Source organism: Podarcis vaucheri (assembly GCF_965113315.1).
Source record: "Podarcis vaucheri genome assembly, chromosome: 6".
NCBI lineage: Eukaryota > Metazoa > Chordata > Lepidosauria > Squamata > Lacertidae > Podarcis > Podarcis vaucheri.
The window spans coordinates 62,399,578-62,411,468 of NC_138764.1; the positions used below are offsets into that span (position 1 = coordinate 62,399,578).

At 43.9% G+C, this 11,891-nt stretch overlaps 1 protein-coding gene across 3 annotated transcripts in view; it reads left to right on the forward strand.

Moving 5' to 3' along the window:
- Positions 1-9,313, forward strand: part of DEF6 (DEF6 guanine nucleotide exchange factor) — a 45,523-nt gene extending 36,210 nt beyond the window's left edge. For all 3 annotated transcript variants that reach the window (XM_082228602.1, XM_082228604.1, XM_082228603.1), the window contains exons 6-11: positions 12-120; positions 1,432-1,730; positions 3,462-3,628; positions 5,603-5,801; positions 7,549-7,639; positions 8,363-9,313. In XM_082228602.1, coding sequence (XP_082084728.1) covers positions 12-120; positions 1,432-1,730; positions 3,462-3,628; positions 5,603-5,801; positions 7,549-7,639; positions 8,363-8,568 — 1,071 coding nt within the window. In that variant the 3' untranslated portion in view covers positions 8,569-9,313. The remainder of the gene's footprint in view (positions 1-11; positions 121-1,431; positions 1,731-3,461; positions 3,629-5,602; positions 5,802-7,548; positions 7,640-8,362) is intronic.
- The last annotated feature ends 2,578 nt before the right edge of the window (positions 9,314-11,891 follow it).

Here is an 11,891-nt window from a genome sequence, read left to right on the forward strand (position 1 = left end):
TTTATTCAAAGATCTTGCCTGACAAGGATGGGAAACGGTGTATGTTCTGTGTGAAAACACCTTCTCGGACGTATGAAATGAGCGCCTCGGATACCAGGCAAAGGCAGGAGTGGACGCTTGGTGAGTACTGTGGCTCTTCTCTCTTGCACCTTTGGAGATTTGCTGAATTAAGATATGAAACTGAAAGTAGCAAGAGCCTCTGGCCCTTTAGGTAGCCTTCATTCATGGATTGGCTTTCTCCCCGGATGACTTGAACTGCCCAAGCTAAAGTAACTCACATGGCCAACATTTTATGAAAACATAAAAACACATGATTCTGGATTGAAAGCCAGTCTTGTGTAACTATTTGGGACTTCAGTACAGATTATTTTAATATTGTCTTCTGCGAGAATCTTGGGCTCCTAGTAGTAGCTAAATAATATTGAGTGTTAGAAATAGGAGACAAGATAATATGGAACCACAGGGTCTTGCCAGTCTGACACTTCTCTCTCTCTCTCTCTCTCTCTCTCTCTCTCTCTGTGTGTGTGTGTGTGTGTAGAGTTCTTTGTTTGCATACCACAAAACTTTTATGAATTTGCAGTATGAAAAGGAAGTTTGGTTTTGCTTCCTGTTGAATAGCATCAGCCAAAAAAGCAGACATCCCAAAACTCTGGGGGTCATGGGTGCTGAATGTTGCAACTCTTCCTTATTTCATTTCTCTAACGTATTTTTATATTGCCCATCATCAAACTCAATTGCAGGGAAGTTTAAAAAAAAATTAGAAGTGTAATTCATGAAAACAATGAAAATGATTAATCAGACAAGCAAATAATGGCACAGTTCAATGAGGTAAAAAGCCTGGGCAGCTAAGGAGGCTTATGCTTATGCTACGTTGCTTCCAGGCGAACCTCCTTGGAGAGGGTGTCCCCATGATAGGGGTGCTAAATCCCCTCTCTTTCATTACCTGCCTCACTTTTGAAAAGGGTGAGGCTTTAGAGAAGACCCTCACAGGAGATGGCCCTAAGGCATTTGTGGGCCACATCCCTTTGAGGTAACCTTCCAGGGGCTACATGCCAGTGGTGGGTGGAGCCAGAGGCAAAAGTGGGAGGAGCAATTAATGTAAATCTTACCTTTGTGCACTAGGCTTTGTTTCTACATGCACTCACCTCTCCTCCATCCATGGGAGCAAGAGACATTATCAGAATTCAAGGTCACATTCCAGCCAGGCAAAACCAAGAAGTTACAAAGCAGGGTCAGTAGAGGGTGTGGCCTAGGAAGATCCCTGAGCACTACATAGAAAGACATCAAGATCCACATTTGGACCCTGGACCTGAGTTTCCCTGACCCTAAGGGATAGAGAAGTGGTTGTGAGTCAAGGGGCTCTTTATAGTCGCTAGCCAAGCCAGCCCCTATGTCCCCTTCTGACATCTCTGGCCCTTCCTCCCCCGGCAGCCATCCAGATGGCAATCCGCCTCCAGGCCGAGGGCAAGAAGTCTCTGCACAAGGACTTGAAGCAGAAGCGGCGGGAGCAGCGGGAGCAACGGGAGCGGAAGAAGGCTGCCAAGGAGGAGGAGATGCAGCGCCTGAAGCAGCTGCAGGAGGAGAAGGAGCGCAAGCTGCAGGAGCTGGAGCTGCTGAAGGAGGCCCAGCGCCAAGCTGAGCTCTTGCTCCACGAGGAGGAGGAGCGGCGCCAGCAGCAGCATGAGGAAATGCAGAGGACGCTGGAGATACAGTTGCAGGAAGCTGAGAAGGTGGGTTCAAGGAGAAGGGCGAGGGGGCTCCCACATCCACAACCTGCCTGGTAGACCATGTCAGTCAACAAAGATACGAATCCCTCCTTACATCTTTGGTGGGTCAGTCAGCTTGCCAACAATACCCAGGAGGGGTTAGGAATGGATTTTTTAGAGGCTTGTTCAGTGCTCTAGCTTGTGCAATAAGTCTCCTTGGGACCTTCAGCCTAGACGGGCTGGACGAGGAGGGAGAACATCCTTTTGAGAAGCATGAAGTGATGGAAGGCCTGCTTTCTCTTGGCTTAAGATTAGCAGCTCACACGCCTAAGCACTACACTATGGTTTTGCTGTGGGGTGCTATCCAGATGTTCCAGGTAGTGCTGAATACAGTGGCTATACACTACTGATGGAGGTGCAAGACCAACAGAATGTGACATCTCTGCAAAAATATCTGCATTGGCTGCCCATGTTATACTCTGCCAGGTTCATGGTTCTTGTAATAATATGCAATATTCCCGAAGCCAAGCTGGTGCCAAATGTATTGCTCTGCTTTACTGTGGCCCACATCAGCAAGGCCGAGAGGGGGGTCTTGTGCGGGCAGCCCAGGACCTCCATACACACTGCCTAGACTTGTGCCCCAGGGAGGTCACCAGAAGCACACTCCATTGTCTGTCAAGACAGACGGATGCCAATAACAAGCTTATATAGTTGTAAACTGCTGATATTAATCGAATTAAGGTACCCCTGCCCGTACGGGCCAGTCGTGTCCGACTCTAGGGTTGCGTGCTCATCTCGCTTAAGAGGCTGGGAGCCAGAGCCAGAGCCGTCTGAAGACACTTCTGGGTCACGTGGCCAGCATGATGAAACTGCAGCTGGCAAGCCAGCACCAGCGCAGCACACAGAAACGCCGTTACCTTCCCAGTATAAAGCGGTACCTATTTATCTACTTGCACTTAAGGGTGCTTTCGAACTGCTAGGTGGGCAGGAGCTGGGACCGAACGACGGGAGCTCACCCTGCCGCAGGGATTCGAACCGCCGACCTTACGATCGGCAAGTCCTAGGCACTGAGGTTTTACCCACAGCGCCACCCGCGTCCCTTCAATATAAATAGCGGCCTGCTGTATACTAGAAACTGTAATGTCACCTTTTTTTCATGGCATGCAGATTACTTATTATTTGTTGCATAATTGTGGCACATCTAATGCAAGCAAGCAACTAAGCTGTAAAATGAGGCAACATGCATCAAGTATTACTCAGGCTCTGTGCAACAAAGAACTGTGTCCAAAAAATATTTTTCTTGCTTCAAGTGGAATTCTGTGCAGTCACTACCCAGCTTCAGAGTGACAGCCATATTCCATAGTGCAAAACATCCAACTCGGCATTGTTATATTCATCATGGCATCATTTAATAGCCACCAAGGCAAATGGGCATGAAATCTCCTATAGGGAAGGTCATGGACCTTTCTTAACATTCCAATAAGTGTTATCTCCCCCCACCCCACCCCCACAAAAAAAGAATTCCAATCTGAGGCCCACATCCCACTGAGCCACTCACTTTTGCTTCTTTCTACGCTGCTATTTATTGCATGCCTGTCTTTGTACATCCACAAATCTGTACTGGAGATGACAAAAGCCATACCACAGTCTGCACCAACGGCTGAGTTGTAGGCTGCGTTTAGGTAGCTGATTCTGCCCCCTGCTGTTGGGCTGTGTACACTACATACTAACCACATGGTATTATTATACCTGCAGGCTCGTGCTAACATGCAGGCTGAGATGGTACTGAAGGAGGCAGAGGCAGAACGTCAGCGCAAGCGCATCACAGAACTGGAGGAGATGCAGCAACGACTCCAAGATGCTCTGCACCAGGAGGTTAAAGCTCGTCAGGATGAAGAGGCCGTGAGATATGCACAGGCCCGGTACGGATAATGAATGCTCGGCTTTCTTCCTTCAACTAGCTCTGGATATAATGTCCTTTGACAGCTGAAACAAATGTTCAGCTGGCATAATTGTAACATCACTCAATGATGCTGGACTCATGTACTCCCTTGCCATCTACCCCTCTGGAAGGGGTTGAGGTTTGCAGTTTGCTGTAACTATAACTTTGCAGGACACTACTATTTATGAGTGTAATTTTTCCGAGAAAAACTGAAGCCCCTTCAGGTGTTTTCATTGCACTTTATACACTTCTTACTGGGGGAAATCTGGAATTGGTACAGCTGTTCTGTGCTAGTATCAACACAAATGTCCTCTACTGCACCATTTGCTTTATATTATATTATATTAATTATATTATATCCCCATGCCATCAATGTATGTATACTTTATAAAGTATAAGACAATGGTTCCTGCACCAAGGAGCGTTCAACAGAAGACGAGGAAGGAAATGGAGGCAGGGGTAAACAGAGAGGATATGCATCTATTTCAGCTGCATGTACTTTGGCTGAATTGCAGTGGGGTATAGATGAAGGGAAAGTATTAATAGAAAAGAGGGGTTTGAAAGAAGAGAGGTGACATGGCATCTCTGAAGTCTTCTAGGAGGCAGTTAGCTGAAAGCGAAAAGAAGATTAAGAGAACAGTGGAGTATTTTGAGGGAGCAGGAAACCGTCAGACAACAGGGTGGAGGTGTAAAGGTCATGGACAGGGACACATCAGAATAAGAGCAGAGAGATAAAATGGAGATCAGGCCTTGGAGGACTCTAAAAGAAAGGGCAGGGGATTTGTGCTGGATCTGGGAACAGACAGAAGGCAGCATGGGGATTTAAAGGGGGGCGTTGCATTGTCAGAGTGACAACAGAAGTGAATGAGTTTGACAACACAGTTCTGAATAGAGGTCAATGTGAGACAGTGGAAAACTACACATGAGAGGATTGCACCAGGGCATTTGCTAAGGGGGTAGAGAGGAAGTTACAGTAGTTGGTGGTGGACCGAATCTTGGGATCAAAAGAAAAAGGAGTGACATGGGTAAAGCCCCAGGCTTTGCAGAGATTTGAGATGGGACAAAACATTTCCCAGAAAACTCTTTCCCCAATATCTTCACCGTGTCCTAAGCAAGGATTCCCAGAATGGAGGCAGTTGCACACACTTCTTGCAAATCATACTGTTTTCCTTCACAGTTACATGGACTCTCCCTGTGTGTACTGGAACTGACCAGAGGCTTAAACAAGAAAATTGCTCATAGGCAGGGTTGGTGCTATAATTAGGCCAACTAGGCAGCTGCCTAGGGCACTGACCTCAGAAATGCACCGTACTGACCTTTGAGGGGCACAGATTAATTTTTATTCTAACCTATACCTTTCTGATAATATATGACTTTTAGATTTTGAAAACAGTTTTTCAGAAGTCAAACTTACAAGAACTTACACACGCTTAGCAGTGTTGCAAAAGAGACATACGGCTTGGCAACTATATCCATTGAACATGCCCAAGTATCAGCACTTGACCTGAAGGAATTGGTGACAGCATTTGCAAATGAAAAGGCGTGCAAAGTGAGATTTTGATGTGCCTGAAACCAAAACTTTTAAGAGACTTAAATTTTAACATTGCAGATGACAATAATATTCAAAATGATTTGTGTGCTAAACCATTTTCTTGTTTATTTGAGAAGGAAATTCAAAATGATTTGTGTGCTAAACCATTTTCTTGTTTATTTGAGAAGGAAATTCAAAAACTGTTGTATTACTTATTCTAGCAATTCAAAGTAAATTTAGCAGTTTCAAGCCTTGTGCTTTTCATTTTATTCTACAAGACGTCTGTTTTTGAAAATTGAAGGTTTGGGGTTTTTTTGCTGGGGAGTGGAAGTAGTTAGCCTGGCCTACAGGGCAACAAAATTGCCCAGCACCAGCACTGCTCATAGAGTGAAATGTAATTGACTTCTTTTGCAATTTTGTTAGGTTGCTGAATGAAGAGGAGGAGAAATTGAAGCAGCTGATGAAGCTGAAGGAGGAGCAGGAGGAGTACATCATCAGAACCCAGCATGAAAAGCTGATCCTCAAGCAAGAGATGGAAAACAAGAGCAAGTTTCTGGAAGAGGCCCAACAGCAGCTGGAAGAAGTGAGAGTCAATAGAGAAAGGGTGGACCAGGATGTCATGGTGAGTGATGGAGCTGTCTCTGCTTCCCATTCTCTCTAGGAGAGTGTTACCACCACAGAAACATCTTACTTAGCCACTGTCTATCCCACCTCCCCATAAGTAGCTAAAGATGGCAAGATACAAACTACATGCTTAAAACAGTAACTGATTATAGCATTCGCATGGTGCAAAACTGGATTGTGCAATTCAAAAAGGACTCAAGTTGCCTCCTTATGTAGTCTCCTTCCCAAAGCAAGGCAATCTCTTCCCTGCTTCTTCCACACACAGACACACTTATTTACTGTTAGATCAAACTATCAAATCTGGGCCAAAGTAAATCACTAGCAGAAAACAGGTATGGTACACCTCTGGAGAGAGCTCCAGAGATTTAGTTCCAGATGGTGTATGCCCTGTGAAAACTGCATCCCAGTACCTGTGGTGCCTTAAAAAGGAGACACTGTACTTGTACTCCCTTGGACCAAGTTGGTGGACTCTACTTCATTAGAGGTTTTTAAGCAGAGTTTGGGTGTCATGGATGTTTTAATTGTGATTATCCTCAGAATCCCTTCCAATTCTTCAATTCTGTTTCTATGAAGCTAGCATTTTTTATAATTATCAGCACTTCTCTGAAAATATTAGGTGATCAAATCTGCAGTCATATAGCAACTTAAAAAAACAACAACCCCAAAGCAACTTACTGTGATTTATCTTCAATTTCCCACCTGTTGCATTTTGAGAGAGATTTTGGAATGAAAGATTATTCCTATGTGCACTTAGCATAATGTTGGGATAATTGCACTTAAAGTACAGGATAGTAACCAGATTTTGTATGAACAGTCCCCCTAGAAGGGCCCATTGCTCCTGGTTTTGTGCTTTCTTTACTGTTGTTGTTGTTGTTGTTGTTGTTGTTGTTGTTGTTTAGTTGTTTAGTCGTTTAGTCGTGTCCGACCCTTCGTGACCCCATGGACCAGAGCATGCCAGGCACTCCTGTCTTCCACTGCCTCCAGCAGTTTGGTCAGACGTCTTTACTGTATGCTTTGCTAATTATGTTAGAATGTTTGGGCTAGCAATGATGAACATGGGAACTGCACTGTGTCCCATCAGTGCAAGGATTTCCTCTGGTGCAATGTAACCACCATAATAATAATAATGATAATTTATTTATGTATTACTTGTACCCCACCCATCTGGCTGGGCCTCCCCAGCCACTCTGGGCAGCTTCCAACAGAATATTAAAATGTGATAAAAACATCAAACATTAAAAACTTCCCTAAACAGGGCTGCCTTCGAGATGTCTTCTAAAGTCAGACAGTTGTTTATTTCCTTGACATCTGATGGGAGGACGTTCCACAGGGCGGGCACCACTACCAAGAAGGCCCTCTGCCTGGTTCCCTGTAGCCTCACTTCTCGCAGTGAGGGAACCGCCAGAAGGCCCTCGGCGCTGGACCTCAGGGTCCGGGCAGAATGATCAATCTGTTCTAGGGGTTTCCACAACTCTCTGGAGCAGATTTGGGAGGGTGTGGGGTGCACATGGGGAGAGGACAGTGGGAAAGTCCTGTTGCACAAGTTGAATTCCTTGCACTGACAGGATGCAGTAGTCAAATACCAGCCAGAGTTTTTATTGTAATTTGTACTTTATATTTTATCGCTTCTTTAAACTGCCCTGAGAACTTGGTTGGATGGGTTGCATATGAAGATAAGTATATACATTATTGTTAATTTGTGATGTTGCCTGATTGATTAGTGCTTTTTTCCTGTTTCATTGCAGTTGGCCCAGCGGAAGCTTCAACAGGCCAGCACCAATGTAAAGCACTGGAATGTTCAGATGAATCGACTGATGCACCCCATTGCACCAGGAGGTAAGTGACCTCATTAAGTATTTGCATTTGGAGCAAATACACAGCTAAATCTGATAACTGCAGCCAATTGACCCACTGCTTCAAACTTGCACACAGCTGTATCTGGTAGTTGTTTGCTTACCAAGGAATAATCTTGCATTGCAGAAAGTAATATCGGCGATTCTTTTTGATCTTCCTCCTAACTGTGCACAGAGGTCAGATCCCTCCAGGGTTTATGAGCCATGTTGTTGTTCTAAAGATCCTTTGTGCTCTTATACAAATAAAAATGTCCTTGTTTGGAACATTCTGCCTTGTTTGTTTGTTCAGTGGTACCTCGGAACTCAAACATAATCCATTCCGGAAAAACGTTCACGTTCCAAAACGTTCGAGTTCCGAGGTGTGGCTTCTGATTGGCTGACAGCTAGGTTTTTTCACAGCGGAAGCCGCATTGGACACTTGTGTTTCTAGGAACGTTTGAAAACCGGAGCACTTACTTCCAGGTTTTCAGCGTTCGGGAGCCGAAACATTTGAGAATGGAGCCATTCGAGTTCCGAGGTACCACTATATCCTGTTCTGTTATTTACTGTGACTGCTAGGTTCCTCTGGAGACTAGCAGATTTAATTTGAACACACACATTCTTGCATGCGCATTCTTGAAGGTGCTTTGTTGCAACGATAGTGATGAGCTTATGCATGGCAATACTCTATTGTTGCTTCTAAGTGCTTTTGTTCATCTCTTTCTAGAGAAACGTACAGTGGCGAGTGGAGGGTTCCCTGGTTTCAATCCTGCACTCCTGTCCAGGAGAGATTCCTCCCTCAAACTGAAACAGAATCTGGAAAAGAAGAAATCTGATGCTATGAAGAATGGAAGCAAGGAAAACTTAAATGGGGAGATGGAGAAGCAGCTGCAGGCACCTGATAAAGATAATCCTAGCTCAGAAACCCTCTGAGTAGCTGCAGGAGCCAGGCCAACCCACTTGTTGAAATTTTGGGGCCGGGACGTAAACATCATGACAGTTTAACAGTAACTATAGTATATACATATGAGCACTGGACAGATGTAAAGATTGTATAGGGAAGTATGATAAGAATTCTACTTTGTTAAGCCATGGGCTATGCTGGCAACCTGCTTAGTATGCAAAAGCAGCACCTGATGTATATAAAATGGACAAACCAGAAGTTTCCTTATCCAAAATGCAGGAGTATGATTCTTTGGGATTACAGTTCCCTCGAAGGTACACTTAATTTGGCCTCTGCAGAAGATGAAAGATCCTCCTCACTCTCATACTGGCATGAGGAATTTCAAACTGCTGTTGTTGCTGATAACCACTGCTGTAATGTGCCAAGATGTCTCATTCTTTTAAAAACATTTTTTTAAATGGTAAAATATATATTGTGCTCCATTGTGGTTTGCAATATGTTGTTATAAACAGTCTGGGTCCTGCTTCTTTGGGACAATATTGGTTAATTTTCCATGTCTTTAATTAATTATTGTTATTATTTGGCAGCTGAAGATACAGATATGGCCCAAGTTTATATAATGAATTCTGAAAATGTTATGTTTCTAACTTTTGAAACCAATGTGCAAGCCTTGTCAAAGAGTTGTTGAGAACAAACAAGTTGATGCTCAGTTTCCCTGAATCGCTGTGCAACGTAGAGTATGAGTTTTAAATGAAATTTCTTTGTTTTTCGTTATCAAGCAAGCATTGTGAAAGATATATAGAGGGGGAAGGGGTTGGAGGAACTAGCCCAGTTCTTTCGGGGGGGGGGGTGCTGTGAGTTGTGTCATTCTGATTATGTTACAGGAATACGACTGGTGTCCTAAGGAGAGTCTCTTATAAAAGCAACTGTAAATAGAATTTCCTGGTGCACAGCTGCGGGAAGGAAATGGAGAGGGGGAGAGAAGGGCTTGTGGAAGACGCAGAGGGAGAGTGAAGGAGAACGATACTGTGCTCCAGGGCAGCAAAAAATAATTCTAACTGAAAAACAGTAGTATTTTCAAAAGTGATCAGAGTGGGGGACTGAGTTTTCTCCATAACATGACATAGGGCTCATCCAGTCTTCCGCTTGTGGTGCCACTTTCCCATTAGAGAACCCGATCTTTACTGCTGAATCAGAGGAAATGCCAGTCAAGTTTTCTGTGGATTGACATTTGCTCTGATTCAGCGCTAAAGAGCTGGTTTCCCCGGGGAAAGCAGCGGGGCAAACAGAAAACCGCTCTGCGCCGTGCTCAGAAAGCAAGGGGCAAGTGGGAAACTGCTCAGATTCCTGTTTTTCTAGATGTGGGAAAAGTGGAAGTGTTAACCTAATCATAGAAACAAGTCCCACTGGATGCAGTGAGACACTGCACTAAGTGCGCCTAGGCTGGCAGTCTTGGCGTCTGAAAAGCTAACAATAGTTTCTCAGTTTCAAATGGTAAAAGAGAGCCACTGTAGCCTGCGGTATGCCCCCTCAATTCTTTTGTCCCATTTATCATCCGTGACAAACAAGTTTTGCAGGGTTTTGAAGCACTATGAAAAGTTAGTAAAACCTGTTTGGCCACGGGTGGTAGCATGCCTACAACATGAGCAGTGATGGTTCTGACATATCCCCTTCAAACCTTTGGGAAATGGCTGCCAGGGTCTAGTCTCAATAAAAACAATATATAATCTTTTCTGCCAGTAGACAAATCAATATTGGGGCGAGGAATTCTAGCCTAGCCTTCTTCTCCCTGATATGCTAGTTTTAGGTGTGCATAGATTTCCCCCCACCACAATCCCAGCAGCATTGATTCATGTTATTTCTCAACTGTAGTGAGAATGGGCAGGTGTTTTTTTTTTTTTTAATGTCTACTGATTGTGTAAACTAGCTGATAAATACATGTTAATAAGGCATGAACAAGCGAAAATGTACGTACTGGGAGGTATTCGGCTGAGTTTTACTCAGCGTAGAACCATTAAAATTAATGAAATTTATTAATATCATAAAATTTAATTGCTTAAAAACAAAACATCAGCAATCCCAGACCAGAGCCAAAGTGTAAGTAAATGTATGATTAATTAATGATGAAACAAATAATCCTTCCTGAAATCAATGACTAAGTTAGATCCATTAATTTCAGTGGTCTCCTCTGTTTAAAACTTAGTTGAGTACCCCTCAGTGCCCTTGATACATAATTTCTCAAATCTCTCCTACTGCTGTGGTATGAATTCATGAGGACGTGAATTCACTAAGAAGGTGATAGCAGTTAGAGCTGTATTCATCCTAGGTGAACGCACAGTCACCACCATGATTTCTTCCTACACAGTGAAGTGTTCTCCCGTTTCTTTCCTTTGTGCACCCCCAGCAGTTCCTCCAACCCTCCAGAGCATATTTGAAGATGGCTCAAGGAGAGGAGGGGGGAAATATCACTGTGCTGGCACTTTCCCTTCAACTGGTGCAAGAATTTCTTTGACTATCATCCTTATCTTTGGCAGAACTTACAAAGTGGTGTGTGTGTGTGTGTGTGTGTGTGTGTGTGTGTGTGTGTGTAAGAGAGACAGCAGGGGGGCCTACAGTCAGTCATTTTTTCTTCATAACAGGTGATAAAACTGCAAACTGACAGCTAGTTCATGGGATTTAGCTATGTCCGTATAGAGCAGGATTGTCTGCTCTGACTGGTAGCATCTCTCCAGAGTTCCAAGCCTTTCCCATCACCTTCTACTACTTGGTCCTTTTTTTCTTTTCTATATTTACAAGAGTTGCCAGGGCTTGAATCAGGGACCTTAAGCACTTCATAATAATATTTTTCTCTCTCATCACAGAGATATAGACTACCACATTGGCCAATGAGGGCAGAAATTGCTGTTTGCATCTCCTTGCTTTTGGGCAATTAAACATTTCTCATGCCTTAATAGTTCAGCAATGAGAGTTCCTAGAGGGGCCTCTTTGAAAATGGAGATGGGGCCCTCTTTATCCCTCAAAGTAGCCTAAGCAAGTTCAGCTGCCACATTTGCCGCTGCCTCCACATCCTTCCGTTGCCCCTGGACATATGTATACACCATACACTTAAAGTATGTGACTTACTCGAAATAATTCTATGATCCTACAAATTGTAGTTTAAGGGCGTTGCAGCTGGGGAGGAGTTGAACTACAGTTTCCATGATTCATGTAGGAAACAGCCACTATAGATGTATTTTGTTTGGACTTACTTTATCTCTTCTCAAGAAATGAAGCTGAACTTGCTTTCTACCTCATTACAGGTGGGAGCTACAATTGGCCTTATAAAACCACATTTCTTATTTTCAGCTAAAAC